The sequence below is a fragment of the Artemia franciscana genome, chromosome 1, assembly GCF_032884065.1.
Source record: "Artemia franciscana chromosome 1, ASM3288406v1, whole genome shotgun sequence".
Taxonomy (NCBI): Eukaryota; Metazoa; Arthropoda; class Branchiopoda; order Anostraca; family Artemiidae; genus Artemia; species Artemia franciscana.
In genome coordinates, this window is record NC_088863.1 from 34967843 (window position 1) to 34987564 (window position 19722).

General features: G+C 35.4%; 1 protein-coding gene across 2 annotated transcripts in view; it reads right to left on the minus strand.

Annotated features, from left to right (window-relative positions):
- Positions 1-13073, minus strand: part of LOC136029027 (upstream stimulatory factor 2-like) — a 33088-nt gene extending 20015 nt beyond the window's left edge. For both annotated transcript variants that reach the window (XM_065707057.1, XM_065707065.1), the window contains exons 1-3: positions 12864-13073; positions 4279-4380; positions 265-377 (exon numbers count right to left, since the gene is read on the minus strand). In XM_065707057.1, the coding sequence (XP_065563129.1) occupies positions 265-377; positions 4279-4380; positions 12864-12936 (288 nt within the window). In that variant the 5' untranslated portion in view covers positions 12937-13073. The remainder of the gene's footprint in view (positions 1-264; positions 378-4278; positions 4381-12863) is intronic.
- Between the last annotated feature and the right edge of the window lie 6649 nt (positions 13074-19722).

Sequence of the window (19722 nt, forward strand, 5' to 3'; positions counted from 1 at the left end):
TACTATGGGCGGGGATGTAATTACTGACTACTCCTTATTTATGACAGGATCTTTTCTGTAGGGGATTTTTGTCCACTGTAATAAGGGATAACTGCCTTTACATTCAATAATTAAGCAAAATAGCAATTACCACGAATGCCATTACGTCTTGAAATAAACTTGATCCACCATGAACCCATCCTGGTTTTGCTGTCTCTTCCGGAAAACAAGAATTGTAATATTAACTAATTAAGATTAGAAAGTGGTAACCTTTTCATTACTTACAGTACTTAAATTCCCTGACTTATTTTGACCAATTGGTTGTGTTTTCTTAGGAGCAATTGGACGATAGTAATCTGTGCTTCTTCCACTCAGTGAATCTGTCATAAGATAAACTCCTAAGAAGAAAACACATGTTTTAATCTTCTAAATCAAATAACAACAGAAATGATGTAAGTTGAAAATAATGTTATGAATATATTTATATCACAGAAAAAAAAAAGAAGCGTTTTCTCACTTCGATATATACTTTCAATTTTAAATACCTTGCATTGCAATTGTTCACAAATTTAAATGAAAATGCCTTTCCCTTTAAATACTAGCCCTTCCTTACACCAAACGACACAGTACACCCTGAGTATTTTTTTTCATTCCTTTCGACACTTTAGAAAAAAATAGATAAACCCATTGCTTAACAGCCGCTGAGAGTACGCGAAATAATCTTATAATTTTTGTGTGACGGATAATCTGTGATTTTTGTATTCTGACGCATTTCCCTTTTATTTTATTTTTCCTTTTATAGCCGTATAAATCGAGAGGAGTCACGGTGAGTCCCAAACTCAATGTCATAATATCCATCCGAATGGATCAACATGGAAGAGTTTAAGGGGACTAGGTTTTTCCAAAGGGATAGAAGGGGAAAGAATTTTAATTTTTACGGATTTGTTATTTGATCCCTTATTCCAATCCCAGCTTTATTCATTGTATCTTCTTTTTCGAGCTTTTCCTAACAATTTCAATTATACTGCCTTAAAAGGAGAAAGAAGAAAAAAGGGAAACAGAGTAAGAAAGCGTAGGAGAAGGAAGAAAAACAAGGTGAATCTCAGTCACTAAAAAAGGGATACAAATGGAAATACTTCGGTCTAAATCTCCACTCAACCATTCTCTTTTCTTTTTGTTTTTTAATGTTTGTCTTTATATTATCCTGTTAAATTAATCTATATATTTTCTTATTTCTGCACGGAGGTCGTTGGGCAACCCCCGCAGATATATTTACATTTTCTCCCTCTCTTTTTCTTGGCTGGAACTTAACTCGTTTTTCTTAGTTCACCTATGTTTTCTCGTTTGTCATTCTTAGCCAATTTGGTCCCATTTAAAAATGGGAGACAGAACAAAAAAAAAGGAGCAACCAGATATTCGTCCAAAGAGGGACCCTATAGGAACCACATATGCGACTATGAAACCTTGGGGAAATTTTTTTATTTTTGTTCCATTCTGTAATGAATTTTCATAACTCCAGAAATGTTTATGTGTATGAGGGGGTGATAAAATGGATGCATCCAAAATGACTTCTGATTGGTATCTGTATTCATGAAGCCTCTGTTTTGATCCCTAGACGATGGCCTTACACTATTTCAGGGTAGCTGATCTCCCGTAAAACAGTCAATTTATAAATGTGAAGAAAAACCTTAAACAAAACTTAACAGCTGAAATAACAATTACTTATTGGGCTAAATACTATATAAGGTCAGGTTTAAAAACCCGTAATGACTCAAATAAACTCTTATCTGCCAGTTCCTGCCAAACATCATGAAGATTCAAAGACTATGCCATTTGTAATGGATGCAAGTCACAAGCATTTGGCCTCTCCCTCACTGGAGTCCAATCGAGCTAGGTGACCCAAAGCCCTAATTGAAACCCTTGACCAGGTTTGGCTAAATGATTAACACCAGCCCATTTAGTAATATGGCTTATGGCAGGATGGTTTGACCCTCCCCCTCCAAAGATTGAAATCTGACAGCCCCTTTTGGTAGATATCCTAATTGCAATGACTTGAGTAATCTTCATCTTCTTCCTTTCCTTGAGAGTTCAAACTAGGCTCCAATCCACAAAACTCACCATTGACATAGTGTCGAGGGATTGAGCACAGTATTAGCATAGTGGCACAGGGATTGTGATCTAATAAGACGACAAAATTTAGTTACTTCCTCCCCCCTTGCATGGGACAGTTTGTGTCTGGACATCCAAAGGCTTACACAGGCCACTCTTTCTTGCTTTCTGCTAAGTTTTTTTTGGGGGGAGGGGGGGGGATTTGATGTCTTTTCTGAGAGATGTCAAGATGACAAGAAATGAACGTATACCTTGCTCATCCCCCAGGGTAGTTGATTCAGTTCCTGACTGCGGAAAGGTAGAACCAGTAATTATAATGTTCGTTCTGACTATGTTTGATTGAGATGCAACAACAGCCTCTGGCGAGATGATAAAACTTAGTCCCATTACCCTTCTATCCCCTACAAAGTTCAGATCAGGGTATAACACCCTAAAGACACAGCTAGGACCTTAGTTCTTACTTCTCAACAGCTTTGATTGATGTCCGAAAATTCCTTCTGGTAGACATGTTGATGACAAAAATTAAGGGTACCCTTCCATATCTTTCACATGGGTTAAATCGGCACCTGACTCCAAAAAAATCAGAATTAACATATGCAATGTTTGTTCTGATTTAAGTTTGGATGAAATTACAGAACCCCTTGTGCACTGACGACAATAATCTATACCCATAGCCTTATTTATCAATGCCCACCAAGTTTGATCGAGGTTTGACAACTTCTTCTACAATATATCCTGCATTTTATCATCTTCTTAGGATATGTCAGCACTTTCTAGTGAAAGTTGGGAATAAGAATGATCACAGGATCCTTTAAAGCGATATCCTTTCGAAAGAATTTATCAGATTCTATGACTCTATACCAACACAGATGAAAAAAAAAAGGAGAATGTAATCAGCTATGTAGATAATTGGAAAAAGAAGTCGTTAGTTAGTCTTTTAAGAAGGATGTTGCATAGAAACACGGAAAACCTTCATCCAGTGGGTCACTTTTCATTACTAGGCTGAATTAAGGGAGATATTCCAAAGCTTTGGAGCAACTCCTTGATTCTTGCGAATTTTTGGATTTCTACAGCTAAAGGCACCATGATAGGTCTATGCCATATCTTGTGCAAAATTCTAGATATTTAGTAGGCTTGAGTCGTAACATACGATTTGGTTTCCCATAATTTTGGAACTAAAGTCTGAGTAACACTAATCCCTGTCACTCATCTAGTTGAGGCTCAAGGCTGACGCTGGATATCTGAGCATCTATGGCATCTAAGAAAGGATATGCTTTCTATCCAAGAATCATCCTAATTACAAAAATTTATATTATGTCTATTAGAACAGAAATTTGGGCCCAAGAGGTCTTCAGCAGCCTAGGGGATATAGCACATTTTTATTCTCAGCATCAGGTTAGTTCTAAGGCATACAGGCTGGATATTTAAAGTATGCCATTAGCCATCAGGTTTAAGAATACTGGCACATAGTCAGGGATGAAGAGAATGAAGGCTTTTGGTCCATTATACTCCCCTCCATAAAAAAATGTGAGACCTATAAAATTGTTCCTCTTTAACTTATTAGGTTTTAAGTATATTTCTTATACGTTTATGTCATTTCAAATGTATGCTTACTTCTCTAATTAATTCTCCCCCGTGGGCCTGTTTTGGGCAAAAAGACCACCTGGTAAAATCAAGCTCCATAAGGCACTTTAGGCCCCTCTAGACTTTTCTTTTAGCTTTTCAAACGAAAAAATGTCAGTAAATCCTATAGAGAAAAGCAAGACACAGAGAGATCATGGACAGAAATCATTGGAGTTTCAACAGCAAGGCCTTTCTAGGATTCGAAACTGTTATCTGGATGGCCAGAAATTACAGTAAGAATCACAACATTAAATACTGGGGAAAATTACACAGTGGGGAGGTCATGGAAGAAGACCAACAAAAATAAGGCGAAAACACCACCGAAACCAAAATTAAATTAGTTAAGAACTTATTGTTACTAATTTTGAATTACTTGAAGCTTGCATTTACAAAAAAAAAGAAAAAACAATACCACGGTCCAACTTTTTGCGTTATTTATTTGGAAGTCTTTAGCGCAAACAAGTCTCATAGTCGAGTTTGTTGGTGAGATCATTGAGAACTTCTTCGTAAAAAAAAGACTGTTTCACACTTTAACATCTCACTTTAAAGAACATGGAAAGTCATTACCATTCAATGGGGCAGCAAATACTGAAGACAATCCAGACGTCTGGTCACTTATTCCATCTATGTTTTCAGAGCTGATATGTACTACTTGGTAAGACAGAGGATCTAGGGAAAAAAAACAACTTAAGAATCAACTTTGTATTTCAGAGCATCAAACAGCTTATGGTAACAAACTGTAAGCAAGGAGCAACGAAAAGGGCTAACAGTAACCAAAACTCTAAAAATGTAGAATTTTCCATTTTTTTCCGAAAAGGAAGATCATGGATCCCTGTTTGTTCGTTTTTTTTTTTTTCACCCAAGAGTTATCGTTTTGAACTAACGGCCATATAAAATCGGGAGATGAGTCATTCGAACAGAAATTACAAGTTCTACTGTTCTTTCTAAGTAACCACAAAATTTTCGCTGCACCAAAGTAGTGTTTTCTGCCATTTTATCACACTAAATTACAATTTTGACCCTAAGATAAGAAAGTTGCTAAGGTATTGATAGAAAATTCATAGATAGCCAATTGATTTAAAATTATTGGAAAACTATATTAGATTCCGTGTTTCAGAGGCAATTATTCTGCACAACATTCTTTCCTAAATTGTCATTTAGTCCATACAAAATAAACGGTTAATATAAGCACTTACTTTAAAGCTTCATTTATCCAAGTTGTGGAAAGGAAAAGCAGGTTCAGGAGGAATTAAGCCCCCTCCTCATTTACAGAATAATTTCCGCTAGTTTTAAGTTTCAATGTTGATTCCTAATTTTATTTGAAAAAAAACTTGTTTCTTTTGTTTAATTAAAATTTAAGAGCCCAACTTGAAGGAACTTGACGTCAAAATTAATTTCACTAAATATTTAAACAACAGTAAAATACAAAGAAATTATGTAGAGGTGCTACCCCCCCCCCCCCCGGTAAATACCCCCTCGGAAAACACTCCGCAGAAAATAAGGCTTTCCAAATTTGAGTATTTTACCTGAGTTTTTTTTTCCGTATGGAGAAGGAATTTTGGTACTTATGTATTATACGCCACTCACTCAAGTTTATGCTGTGTAAATCTCGAGAACAAACCGGTTTCTTCGTTAGCTTCTTTCAGCTTAGCGCAAGACAAGATAGAGACAAGATAAAGACAAGTGACAGAATAGATATAATTTGGGCTATATATTTGCACATAAGGGAGGGAGGGGTAAAGTATTTGGACAGTTTGAAGTCAGAAAACAATTCTTATTTAATGATATGCACAATAATTTTACTCAACACATTTTGCAAGTAGAAACGTTATACTTTACCCCCCCCCCCCCCTAATGTGCAGATATATAGCCAAAATTAGTTTCTAAAGTAACGAAGAAACTAAAGAAGAAACGGGTTTGTTCTCGAGTTTTAGACATCGCAAACTTGAGTGAGTGGCGCATTATACACAAGTACCAGAATTTTTCATGGAGAGAAAGCCAAATTTCCCGGTATTATTTAAAAACGATCAGAAATTAAATTTAAAAAAATTTAAATTAAAAAAAAAATTTAAAGTTTTTTCAACTGAAAGTGAAGAGCAACACTAAAACTTACAACGAACAGAAATTACTACGTATATGAAAGGAGTGTCCTTTTCCACAAGACCTTGCTCTTTACGCTAAAGTTTAGAATTTTTGTGCTAATTCTTTAAATACGATTCCTGAAACACAATGGCCGTTACGCTTTGTTCTGAAATTCTATAAACAAGCTTTAGCGTAAAGAGTGAGGTCTTGAGGAGGAGGCAACCCCTTTCATATATTCTGTAATAATTTCTGTTCAAATTTAAGCACTTTTTGAGTTCTTAAACATTACAAATTTTCAATTAAAATATGAGTTGTCAGTCATCTTTGACAAAATAATACTATATTTTCTAAGTGCTGTTTTCTTGGTTGTTTTTGACAAAATAATACTACATTTTCTCAGTGCCAAAATTATTTATAGTTAGGTTAGGTCAAAAGTACATAATTATGAATTTGCAATAGAAGTGATTAGATTATATTCATAAAGAGCATAAAAATGCTATGAGTGGCATGTTCACTTTATTGGTAGCTAAGTTGATTATATGAACTGTGATACATTTACCAGAATTTTGTTCTTTGCATATTTCCTACTCAATACCCCAAATGAAGGACTTTTTTACTTAATTTTCTAACTAAAACGTGAACAACGGCCAACCACTCAATGCACCTTTCATTACTCTATGATTGTAGGCAATTAAATGCCACTCTTTGCAAATGGGCCTTAACAGGTTGCTAGTAGCCTGTAAATTCTATAGGCCTAGCCTTGTTTCAAGCTTACCATCTTCATCATCCAGAATATGTAATAATTTCTGTTCCTTTTTGAAATTGTAAAAAGCTTATTATTCTAATTAAACGATCCTTATGTATCAGGAGTCATCCTTAAATAATTGGAACACAAATTCAAACTTTAGCGTAAAGAGCAAGATACTGAGGAGGGGGCAGCTCTCTCATATACGTAATAATTTCTGTTCGTTTTAAGTTTTAATGTTGCTCCTTACTTTAAGTTGAAAAAACTTGTTTTTTAATTCAAAATTTAATAAGGCCCTAGATCCATTCTAGATCCAAGTTCCATGCTTATGACTCAAGAAATATCTAAGAAAATGTTTTTCATAATACAAGAATTTGGTTACATAGAATTATGTAGCATTCTAATCAATTGTTTTTAGCTATTCTTTTGCTAAAATGGCGGAGTTACAGCTTTTCTGAAGGAACCATTATAAAACAAAACAATAATACCATTAGATCCCTTATTTCAATCTCCTTTCAAATACTATATCTATTTTGTGACAATGCACCCCCCCCCTGATGGTACTGGATGTAGCCCTAGGATATACAACACCAAAATGAAACTCTCACCTTATGTGCCTATTATGTAACATGTTTCTATGAATCATATTTTGTTATATTGTAATCTACATTTTTAAATAGCCTGACCATGCATCTAGCTTTGTGAAGTAAGCAGCTCCATCCAACTTACTAATATTATCATCAAAGGTTGGGATTGGATAGTAGGGTCGTGTAATTGTTTTTTTTTAAGTTTACATGGTCAATGCACAGCCGTACACTTCCATCTTTCTTTCCGACCATGGCCATAGCATTAACCCACTCAGTTGGTTGGCTGAGTTCCTTGATTATTTCTAGTTCTTCAAGGTGGGCAAGCTCATCCTTGAGCTTGTCTCTCATTGATATGGGTACCTTTCTTGCAGGGTGTACAGTAGGAGAGGTATCTTCTTTCAGATGTATTTCACACTCTGATGAAGTCTGGTCTAAATCACTCAGACTTTGCACAGGTTTCACATTTTTGAATATAATTTTCAATATTGAGATTCAGGCCAGGCCAATACACAAGGATGCAAGCTCACAACTTTCAGGAGGAATTCATATTTTTCCCAGGGGTGGTTTTATTAAACCTATGGTGATGTCAAGTGATATCAAGAAGAAGTTGACATTTGAAGACAAGCAGCAGCAAGAATTACACATACACAATCCTGCCAAATACTAAGTGCAGGGGCCCAGGCAACATAAATATAATATAGTACCAGGAGTCTGCACTTGGAATGTGGAAGGCTTGTATATATTTGATTCTTTAATTATGCATTAGCATAATCATCATGTTATTCTTTAGTCTTAATTCATGAGGTGTCAAACCAGCAATTTTTATTGAATTGAATAATTCTGGTGTGAATTCAATTTCTCCTCCAAGTTAATGCAACAAAGAATCATCAATTTCTTAGATCTTTTTTTCTCTTCTCCTGGGACCGTCTTTGAAGTTTATACAAGCATCCCTTCCATAAAAACCAAATATTTCCCAAGGGCATAACTTGCAACAACTGCTCCTGAATCTGGGGGTTGTCCATTATTTTTATCTGAGATTTATTGCAGTGATTTTTGTTGCATGTTTTTTTTTCTCAGATCTAGTTGTACTTCATTTTTGGGCACAATAATGCCGAAATTATCAGGGCGGATTGGGTTCAATGTCAAAAATACAAACCTGGTTGCATATGTAAATCAAAAATACCATTGATGCCTCAAGCAAACATGATACTTGTCTGTTATGTGGATGATGTCCTTAGCAGGTCAATACAGTATATCAAAGAAAACTTCAGCATACTTGAAAATGAATATTCTAAACTGGGGTTATGCTTCAGTTGTCCAAAATAAAAAACATCTCAAGAAAATGATCCTTGCTAAGCTGTATAATCCAACAGCATTGCCACATTTTCTATACACAGCACCATTCTGGATTTTTTTTTTCACAAATTCTGTTCAGTATAAAATAAAATAGCCAACCCAAAATATAAAATAGCCAACCCAGCAATAGCCCTATCAAAAAATATTTTGAAACATATCTGCAAAATTAGTTTTTATCCATGGTATCCCCTTCTTATACAGTGATGTTTAAAGCTGTATATATGTAACTGTTGTTCACTGATTTATAGATGATCTTTATTAATCATCCTAATAAATAGCATGATGTCTTCCTTTTTTCGTATTCCCTTATTTGTTGTTTTCTCTATTTTAAACTCTGTCTTTGTGTACTTCTTTTGTATTGTCTGGCAGGTTAGGCATAAATATCTATGATTAAAACCAAGTAGCCATCAAGCCATGGCTAATTGGAGAAAAAGCCAAGACAGATAGTGCAAATGGAGAGAGCATAAAACAAGGAATCTAATTGTACTACTCTTAGTTTTTCCTTCAAAAGAACTGTAGTTCTGCAATGTTGCTGTTCTTTTAAGGTAGGCTACTGTTGTCTAAACTGACACTACCAAACTAAGATTTAAAAATTTAAGTTTTTTTTTTCAACAGGAATCAATGTAGTGTGGCATGGGTGTATTTGATCGAATTTTTTTTTTAGGTATTAGCCTAAAATCAGGGTTACTGGGAAGGAAAAAGTTAGGATAAGAGTTCTTACTTTGTACTAGTCAACTTGGCTTTGTCAATGTTGATTCAATTTACTAGTAAACAGGTTGAAACAAGAGTGATGGGCAAAATTCTAGACGAGCTACTTTTTGCTATATTGGAAAGTGGTTAGGTTAGGAAAATAAAACTTTAGGTAATGAATCCAGGGCCAAAAACTTAAGGAAGGTACTGCCGAACTACTATGTTAACCCTCTTCTGATTTCTTTGTCTTAGAAATTTACCTACTTGACATGTAAATTCACCTATTGGGATTTAGACAAAACAACACTACACCTTAGTTTTGAGTTTCTTTTTCTCTGGTTTTAGTTCCAAAAGTGCAATTCCTGTTATTTTAGTAAAATTTAATGCCATATTGATGGGTTTTTCCTAAATTTAGGAAATGTATTTGTAGGTCCTTGAAACCTTGTAAAATGGGATTGAGCAAAGTTGTGAGGCAGAAAATACTTTTCTGGGACTTCATTTAAGCAGAAGATCTATTTTGCAAGGTTTCACATTAATAAAGCAAAAATTTTTAAAAGTCATCAAAGGTCAGTGCCCTCTAAAGAGAGAAGAAGCATATGCAGGTACTTCAAAATACCTTCCCATGACATACTTTTTTCTGTAGATCCATCCCTGAAAGTTTCCAAGATAGCATAAAGTAGCTTATCTAGAATTTTACCACAAAGTATACTGGAACCACCTTCAAAATGTGTTAACTATAATTTTGCAATAACTATTAAGCAGTTCACATAAATGGCCTATAAATAAAGTGAAGATACCACTTGATGGCTTTTTTCCAAATATAATAATTGCTTAATTTGCAAATTCAATTTTAAACCCTTTACAAACAATCAAAGGTGATACCTTTTCCTCTCATTTTAGATACTGCTTATTTACCTCTGTTTGTGTCAATCTTATGAGAACCTGTTTACCTGTAAGTTGGATCAATGGTGACCAAAGTGAGAATTAATAAATGCATAGGAAGTATATAAGATGGGCTCTAATATTGAATTAAAATGCAAGAATATTATTATATTTGAAATGAGAATAAAAAAGTCACCCAGTAGTCTGTTCACTTTACACACAGGTCTATTATGTGAACTCACAGCATAAATATACATATATACAGTAAAAAAGGTTTTTTCAAAAATGATGCAGAATAAAGCAATTACCTTAATTTGCACTTTGGAGCAAATTAGTTGCAAGAACTGTGATGCTCCAGTTGATGATGGCAATAGATATGGTTGTTGCATTAAGGTCAAGTAACAAACCACCAGGACTAGAGAGTGCTGGATAAATGCAATTTAAGCCCACTTGGCAATAGTGATCATTATGGTAGGGTGTAAGCCCACACCACATGGTAGGTGTGGTTCAAGTACCATTTGCTAACAATTTAGAGTTGGCACCACCACACAACAGCAACTTTGGATTGAGTGTGCAATATGATTGGGTATGATAAGCTGCATCATTCTCCAAGCTGACTCTCTATTGTCTTCCAAGAGTGTTATGGTAGCAAGGGCTGGGAGGGGTTTTCCCACTGGAATCTCTGTGGTTTGGCCTCCCATTCCTTATCAAGCTTCTTTTTGAAAGGAAAAGAATTCCTCTCAATGCTTCAAAGCAATGGTTTCAGGTGCTTCTGGGCATTCAGTCAGATCATAGCATAAGCCTACTGTAATGTGCTAAACATTTGCCATTGTGTATGCACAAAGAGGCAGTCATGAAAAGAGGTCTTGACTGATATGTTTTTAAAAATCTTTAATGGAGAATATAGGATCTTCCTCTACTGTTCAAGTGTCTAATTATGCTGTTATGTGAACTACTCAAAATTTACCAATTTTCAGCATATTATCATGTAAAAATTTTGGTAAATGTACCACAGTTCATATAATTGACTTACCAATAAAATGAACATATCACTTGATGCCCTTTTTTATGCTTTTTATGAATATAATAATCACTTCTATCACAAATTTGAATTTAAGCACTTTTTGACCTAACCTGGTAAACATATCACAGTTCATATAATTGACTTACCAATAAAGTGAACATACCACTCAATGCCTTTTTTTATGCTCTTTATAAATATAATAATCACTTCTATCACAAATTCAAATTTAAGCACTTTTTGAGCTCTTAAAAATGACCCAAATATGGGGTATAAAAAAGTCTAGTAAAGCTTTAGTTTCATCACAAGCTGTTGAAAACGTGTATTACTGCATATAGAAAGATTCTGATGATTACATTTGGTTCCTTTGTCATTATTACTGAAGAGTGTCCATTTTTTAGCTTTCTAAAAATCCCCCTTCAGCAAAACTGAAAATGCATAAAGTCGGCAGGGTGTTGAAGCTGATGGAAATGTTGAGGTTGGGCAATATGAATGAATAATGACATAAAAACAATATGCAATCATCAGAATCTAGCTATATGCAGTAATTGAAAAAAATAAAAAAAAATCACAAAAAAACTAAAATATACTCCCTTCAAACTTTTAACACCACAGAAGGTTGCCTTTGACTAACCACAATTTCTGTGGAAAATAGGGTTGCAATGATGAAGTATAACAAACAAGGCTTAACTAATCAGCAAAAAGTAGGTCATAAACATCAACTAACAATTCAACCAATCAGAATACAGACCTTGCCCTGCTGCCTGCAGGGCTCCTGGACTAATATGCTTTGCTCTATACATAATGTTACATGTAAGCAAAATTGGGTGTTTGTTTTTTTCAAACAGCTGGCTAGTTTAAACTTGAAAGTGAAAATGAAAAATCTTGGATATTAGCATCAATGGATGCTTAAGCTTTTTTTTATTATCTTTTGACTTAAAACTATACAGAAATCACTAGTGATGACTGGACTAAATATTGAAAATATAATTTTATTCATATTGTACAACCTCAACATTTCCCTTGGCTTCAAAACCCTGCCTCATTTACGTATTTTTAGTGTGTCCCATGGAGGAGGAGGGTCAACCAGAAATGGATATGCTTCTAGAATTAGCATTTCTAAGTGCTATGTATGGAAACTATGCTGCTTTAGACAGCTTGTGATGAAACTAAAGCTTTACCAAAAGGCTTAAGACATTGGTTTTAAACTTTTAACATGCCTTTTTTAATGCTCTTTACAAATATAATAAAGGCTTCTAAGGCAAATTCAAATTTAAGCACTTTTTGAGTTCTTAAACATTACAAATTTTCAATTAAAATATGAGTTGTCAGTCATCTTTGACAAAATAATACTATATTTTCTAAGTGCTGTTTTCTTGGTTGTTTTTGACAAAATAATACTACATTTTCTCAGTGCCAAAATTATTTATAGTTAGGTTAGGTCAAAAGTACATAATTATGAATTTGCAATAGAAGTGATTAGATTATATTCATAAAGAGCATAAAAATGCTATGAGTGGCATGTTCACTTTATTGGTAGCTAAGTTGATTATATGAACTGTGATACATTTACCAGAATTTTGTTCTTTGCATATTTCCTACTCAATACCCCAAATGAAGGACTTTTTTACTTAATTTTCTAACTAAAACGTGAACAACGGCCAATCACTCAATGCACCTTTCATTACTCTATGATTGTAGGCAATTAAATGCCACTCTTTGCAAATGGGCCTTAACAGGTTGCTAGTAGCCTGTAAATTCTATAGGCCTAGCCTTGTTTCAAGCTTACCATCTTCATCATCCAGAGATATTTCTGGGTGATGACTTTCTTCGAGCATACCAACACAATTTTTAACATCCATTGTCAAATTATTTGCAGTCAGTTTGCTGATGAAACTTTAGCCTGTTGTTGATGACTCACGTCTTCTCTTGTATTGGGAACTTATTCGCAAAGACTAACGTGTTAAAAATTCAAAAAAAGTTATTAGACTCAAAATTCATGGTCCGTCCAGATTAAAGACAAAAATTGTATGATACGTTTTGTCTGTGGTTCAGACCAGAGACAATAAATATGATACAGATGTGTAAGTACCCTCTATTACAATGTTATAAAGAAGAGAAAGATATTTGAATCCCTTTTGGCTAATACGTGAGCCACATCATTGTCACATTTGTCGATAAAATGAAAATCACGCGTAACTACAGTGCTAATAATGTTCTACTTCTACTACTTACAACTTGCCGCAACACCCAGCCGCATGAGGCCAATACAACTACGCAAGCCCCCCCCAGTGTTCCCATCTATTACACCCTCCCAAGAAGTTCATATTTCCCTTAAATCTTTCTTTATGACATCCTCCCACCTAAGCCTTGGACGACCTGCTCTCTGTTTAACCCTAGATGGTTGGCAGAAAAGGACTATCTTCGGCAATATGTCATCCTTCATCCACCGAACGTGCCCTAGCCATCTCAAACATTCTCTTATTACAGCCCTAGAAAGCGGGATCGAACCACATTTATCGTAGAGCCTACTGTTTGAAATACGATCAGTCAGTTGGGAACCAAAACTAATCCGTAGGCAATTTGTCTGGAAAACATCTAGCAAATCTTCGTCCAATTTTTGGAGCGCCCATACTTCAAGACAAAATTTGACCACTCTCATCGCTACAGCTTTCAATATTTTGATCTTGGTTTGCAGATTTATCTTCATTTCCTTCCAACTTTTTTTTGTGAAAAAAACCCTGAGTCTTGGCTATTCTACTTTTAACATCTTCCCTGCTCCTATCGTATTTACTGATAATACTACCAAGATAAGTGAACCTAGAGCGTAGAGAAACATTAATTGACCAACCCCCTAAACATGCGCTGGAAGTTTGGTTTAGTTTCCTTAAACCTTCTTAGAATTTCCTTAAAATTTCATTAAATGACCAAGATTGAACTCAAAATTGGTCAGTCAACCGAAACTTTTAATAGACTTAAGCCCATTTGGGGAGCAGCAAATATTATTTGCAACTGAAGTTACGTCTATTTAGTAGCAATGTGCTCTCCATACTCCTCTACACTAGTGAGTGCTGGAAAATGAATCAACAGCTCGAAAATAAAATTCTTGCATTCGAAAATATGTGCCTAAGACAAATTTTAAATATTAGATTAAATTAAATTAGAGGATAAAAACTGTTATTACTAACATTCAATTTACATTATAGCTAGAAGATGAAAAGTAGAAAACCAGTGTCATTGACTTCTGCTACGTATATTTATTTTATTACATCCTCTAAAATCAAAAATAGCTAGTACTATTAGTAGCTATTAATATTAATATCAAAAATAGCTAGTAGTAATAAATAATATTACCCACGAATCTAAGTTACAACGTAGCCCACAGCTTCAGCCATTGTATATATTGGACGTCTTCAAAAGTAGCTTAGAAATTCTCAAAACTCGACAATTTTAGTAGAATCTGATGATGCCAAAACATATGATATATGGTAGGCTATTCATTTTGGTTTTCTTTTATCAGCTGATCCACAGGCTCATCTATTGCCTGTATTGAATGGTAAAAAAAAAATTCTGAAAAATAGAGCAAAACTAGATAGTTTCTTTATAAACAAGATTTTAGCTGGATAACTCTTCTTCCTTTTTTATGTAAACGTATAGGTACCAAAATTAATACTTAGATATATAATAATTAGCTCTAAGCAGTATGGTTAAAAGATAACAAAAGTCTTTATGGGACAATACGTGCATACACCTTAGAATATCTAGGTGAGATCCGTGAAACTCGTTTGGCTGAAAGAACAGTTGGTGTCGATACATTACCTGAAATACCGGACGGTGCTATTCTTGAGAAACTGACAAATAGTGCAAAATCTGAACTGGTTGAACATTTTTTTTTGTGCAGCTACTTAATGCAGCAGTTCCTAAAGACTTTATAGACGATTTTGAGAATAAAAAAAAGCTTGACATTGATCAGTTTTAACTTAAAAAGCTAAGAGTTGAAAGCTAGGACCTATTTCAGGAAGATATTGATCTTAAAGTCGTTCCTAATCTTTTCCCAAATGGTAAAAATGGCATGCATGACGTAAGAAGAACTTTTAAAATGAGGAATGCCGAATATATAAAGTGCAGGCTTCTTAGCAGACACTCAAAGTTTCGTTTCGACAAAACAATACCTGTTTCAAAATTTTCAAGTACAAGAGCATTATTCGATGTGCAATAGCGTCAGCCACATGTTGCGTTCTGTGAAACTCAATCAAAACGCTCACCAGTTTACGGACAGGATTCATTCCCAAGATGGATACATATTGTAGATTTGGCTTTCCTTGTCCCACGAAGGAATGGTCAGAACTACATTATGTCATTGACTGCTTGGCTCATGGGACAAATCGAAAAAAGGCACGAAAACGAATATATGACCTGCTTCGAAGACATGGTAACCGAAACATAAGTGACTACAATCCAGCATTGTTGATGGCTAATCAAGCAAAAATTGATGTTCAGTATATTAGCTATTTGGGACAAAAATTGTCATTTTACAACACAGTTTACATGACAAAAGCAGAAAGTGCTGAAGTCGATGACATGTATGAGGAAGTGAACAGTGCGTGCAAGAGTTTTGGCCAAAGAACCATGTCGTATTTGTTGAAGTCTTATTTTCTGATTTGTTGTATTGTGAAAACTCATCAAGTTGGAGCTGTTAAAGCTGCACACAGGCTTCTAGGCAAAAAAACTGTGTTTCCTGGGAATTTAGATATGTTGACCTTGGAAAAATAAGTGGAGTTAAGAGGCCGGTAAAGAACAACCCAGAGGTTGGAGAGCTAGCAAAATGGATCCAAAAAGCTGTGATTTGTATGTTGCCCACTAGGTTGCTGATGTCTACCCCAAAAGGCCTGAACATATGGAGAGTGTCGGGTTTTATTACCTGCTTCCTTGTTATGAGCAAGAACGTAAGGTTGTTGATGAGAATATACTTTTGAATGACGGCTCTTTTTACCTCAGAAAGAGATCTGTTAAACCATATATCATTCAGCATAAGAAGATAAACCCACTCGAGTCTGACGAGAAGGAAGATGTTTATTATGAAATGCTTATAAAGATGTTTAAATCTTGGTCAAATGAAAAAGATATACTGATCAGTAAAATGAGCAATTACGGGACGTACTCTGTTGAAAGTGCAAGCCATCCAGATATGGTCGCTTACCATGAGAAATTTGTTGCTAAAGCAGACCTCTAAAGCAGAAAGTGATGAAGAATGTGAGAAAAGAATTCGAGAACGGACAAAAGAAATTCACAACATTTAAAATATGAAAGAGGACATGGCGGACAATGAAGATGACAACTTAGAAAATGCGATTCATGGAGGAGTTATTGAGAGAGCTGCTGATGCTGCGGATGATTTGGTAAAAGCAAATAGAAAGACATTGGTTGGTGACACAGAAGTTAGATTAAATAATGACTACGAGTCTCTGAACATTGATCAGAAGGGAGTTGTTGACAAAATTGTGGAATCTCTTAGCAAAAGAGATGGTGTTACATCACTGAAAATTGTTGTATCAGACCTTGGTGGTACAGGAAAATCTAGGGTCATTAGTATCTTTAGAAGGCTAATTTAAGGAAGAGGACTGCCCTATTGCACTATTGGCCCCTAGAGGTCTTGCTACTCATAGTACAAATGGCGTAACAATTCATCTCTGCTTCAGTTTATCTGTTGATCAGCAAACAACGGCAAAATACACCCCTATCTCCACTGAACAGCTCCTTACTTTGAGAAAGACACTTACGAAAACTAGACTTTTGACTATTGATGAAGTTAGCATGGTTTAATAACTTCTGTTGATGTATGTTCAATTGAGGCTGACTGAAATCATGTCAGTCGATTTACCAATAGGTAGTGCTAACTGCCTGCTGTTTGGAGACCTCCTTTAGTTGCGACCAGTATCTGCTGATTCCCCGTATATATCTTTGACATGCCTTGAAATTAAAAGTAGAGCTGGATCAATGGACGCCTTCAGCCTATGGCAAGAGTTTGAATACGATCAGCTAACGATAAATAAGAGACAGAAGACCGATATGAATTATGCTGATGCACCTTATGATATTCGACTTGGTGTTTGCACAAGTGAAAATCTCAAGTATTTCAAGAAGAGAAAGATTGGAAAATCTTGCAGAGCTAAATCTGACGTTATTGTAGATCTCTACATAAAGTTAGTCACAGAAAGAAAGACTCCTGTTATATTGATGCCAACCAACGAAAATTGTATGATCGTTAACCAGCTCCTTCTTCAGAAAACCAACTCAGACTACGTTAAACTTGTTGCTGTCGATTGACTGCCATCAGTCAAAGACAAACGAAATGAACAAGAAGCAGCAAAGAGCTTGGTGAGCTTTGCCAACTACAAGAGAAGAACTGTAGGTACTTTGACGAACCTGATACTTACAGTTATGCATATGTAATGCTCCAAAAAAATATTTCTGTTCATAAAGGGCTTGTCAATGGATCAATGGGTTATCTATGTAGCTTCAAAACACTTCCAATTGGTGAAATAGCCAGTGTCCTAGTGAAACTTGATGGACAGGAACTGCCTTATGAAATCGGGAAAGAAACCGTGCGCTTTGAAGCATTGAAGCAAATGTTTTACAGAAGAAGACAATTTCTGCTTCAACTTGCCTTTGCCATTACAGTACATAAGTCGCAAGGACTGAGTTTACAATGTGCAATTGTTGACGCAGGTAGTCGTTGTTTTAGTCCAGGTATGATCTATCGTCGCTTTGTCACGTGTGACTAGTAGTGCAGGTCTACGTTTAGTAGAACTCAATCCAACGAAAATTTTACCCGATTTAGATGCTTTATTGGAATATAACCATCTGAGAAAAATTTATATACCAGATCTTCCATCATTTCAAGTCCCAGCAACAGACATGAGAAACTTCCCAGTTGTGGCATCTCTGCTTACCGAAAGTAAATGTCATTCCAAGAATTTTATTGGAAAGTGCCCTACCAGAAAAACCACCATGTTCAAAGGAAAAGAAACATTGGATATTTCTACGAACATAAACAAATCTAGGTCGACTATAAAGACAGTCAGGGCTCCAAAAATTATTTTTAGGAAGAGAGAATAAGGATTCGAACAGATTTATCAGTGAAAAGGAACATGAAGACTGATTCGCTTGCTGATGAAGCAAGGGGCAAGCAAGCCATTACTGCTGAAAAAGAGAAAAAAGTCCGCTGTAAGTGGACTAAAGTGGATGTTTTGACAAATCCTCATTACAAAATTGGTATTGGGGCTGCTAGAAAAGGGTTAAAGAATAATGACGGTGGTTTGGTTTAATCCAATTCAGCATTTCAGTGCCTTTTTAGTCTACATAGTATATCTTTTCATATTTTCGAAACATTACAAGGAGATGTTGCACAAGAGGTGAAGCGCATTGCTTTTTGTCACTGAGGCACAGTGATAGAGCAAAAGATTTGAGGAATTTACAACCTTTTCAATATGGATTCTCAGAACAGCAACAACAGTCACTTTGTGAGTTCCTGGATGTACTTTTAACGACTATAAATAATGAAAATGCTACAAATGGCACCGAGAGCCCCCTGCGGGATTTATTCCGTTGCAGAGTTAAGAAATACTTAACTTCTTGCTTTGTCATTGGAATCAAATTGATTCAACAACTTTGGATGATACAGAAGCATGCTACTTTCCTGTACCTGCAGTCCTGGATCCTCAAGCACGTGCCAACCAAAGACCATATTTATGATGGACATAAGATTTTGAGAGTACTTAACCCATTTCCACCAGCAAGTATATGTCCAAATGGCCACGAATGTCAGCTTCGGACCATATTCACCCATACTCCTTAATTTCTTGCTGTAAATCTGGACAAGAGAATATATTCAGATAAGATAAAAAGAAGAATAGTAGATTTTTATCTGGACAACGTACACCTGAGGAAGACATATGAGCGTAATCTGAGTCAACGTCAACGCTGTGGTCAATTTATGTTATCAGAACACTAACGTGCATGTTCTGCTGTCATTCATAGTAGATCTCAGTTTAATAGTGGGCAATATTACGTTTATCGAAGGGCCTAGAAGGAAGCTAGTGCTTATGCAACGATGAAAAAGTAAGACTGGTAAGCCAAACTGACATTGACTTCTCAGGTATGACTTTCATAGTTCTTGAGAAATGTCCTTAGGTAATTGAAATGATACTTAACATGTTACTATAACTTTTTTTTGGTATTCATTACACATATTAACCTTATGTCCTTTCAGGCTAGCCATGCAGAAGAATGCCAGTATATGTAAGTCCTCAATACAATCTGACAATTCATGACAGACTCGTCAATGTGTACGCTTCATGCAATCTTTGACCAGCCTTTTTTTCTTCCCTGTGCTTTGTGTTAGCAATTAGTAGCAGCTTGACTATTCAGTGACTAGTAGATCTGGATAATATGAAGGGAGGTTTTTTATTCACGACGCCATAAAATTGACAATTTCTGTTGTGAAGCTGCCTAAAATGCTTGAATATCTTATCAAAAGTTTATATATACTTTTATAAATAGTTTGAGTACTTGCAGGCTCCTAACATTTAAACTCCTAAATTTTATATTTAAAGAATTCTTCATTTGTTCCTCTTGTAAAGGGATCC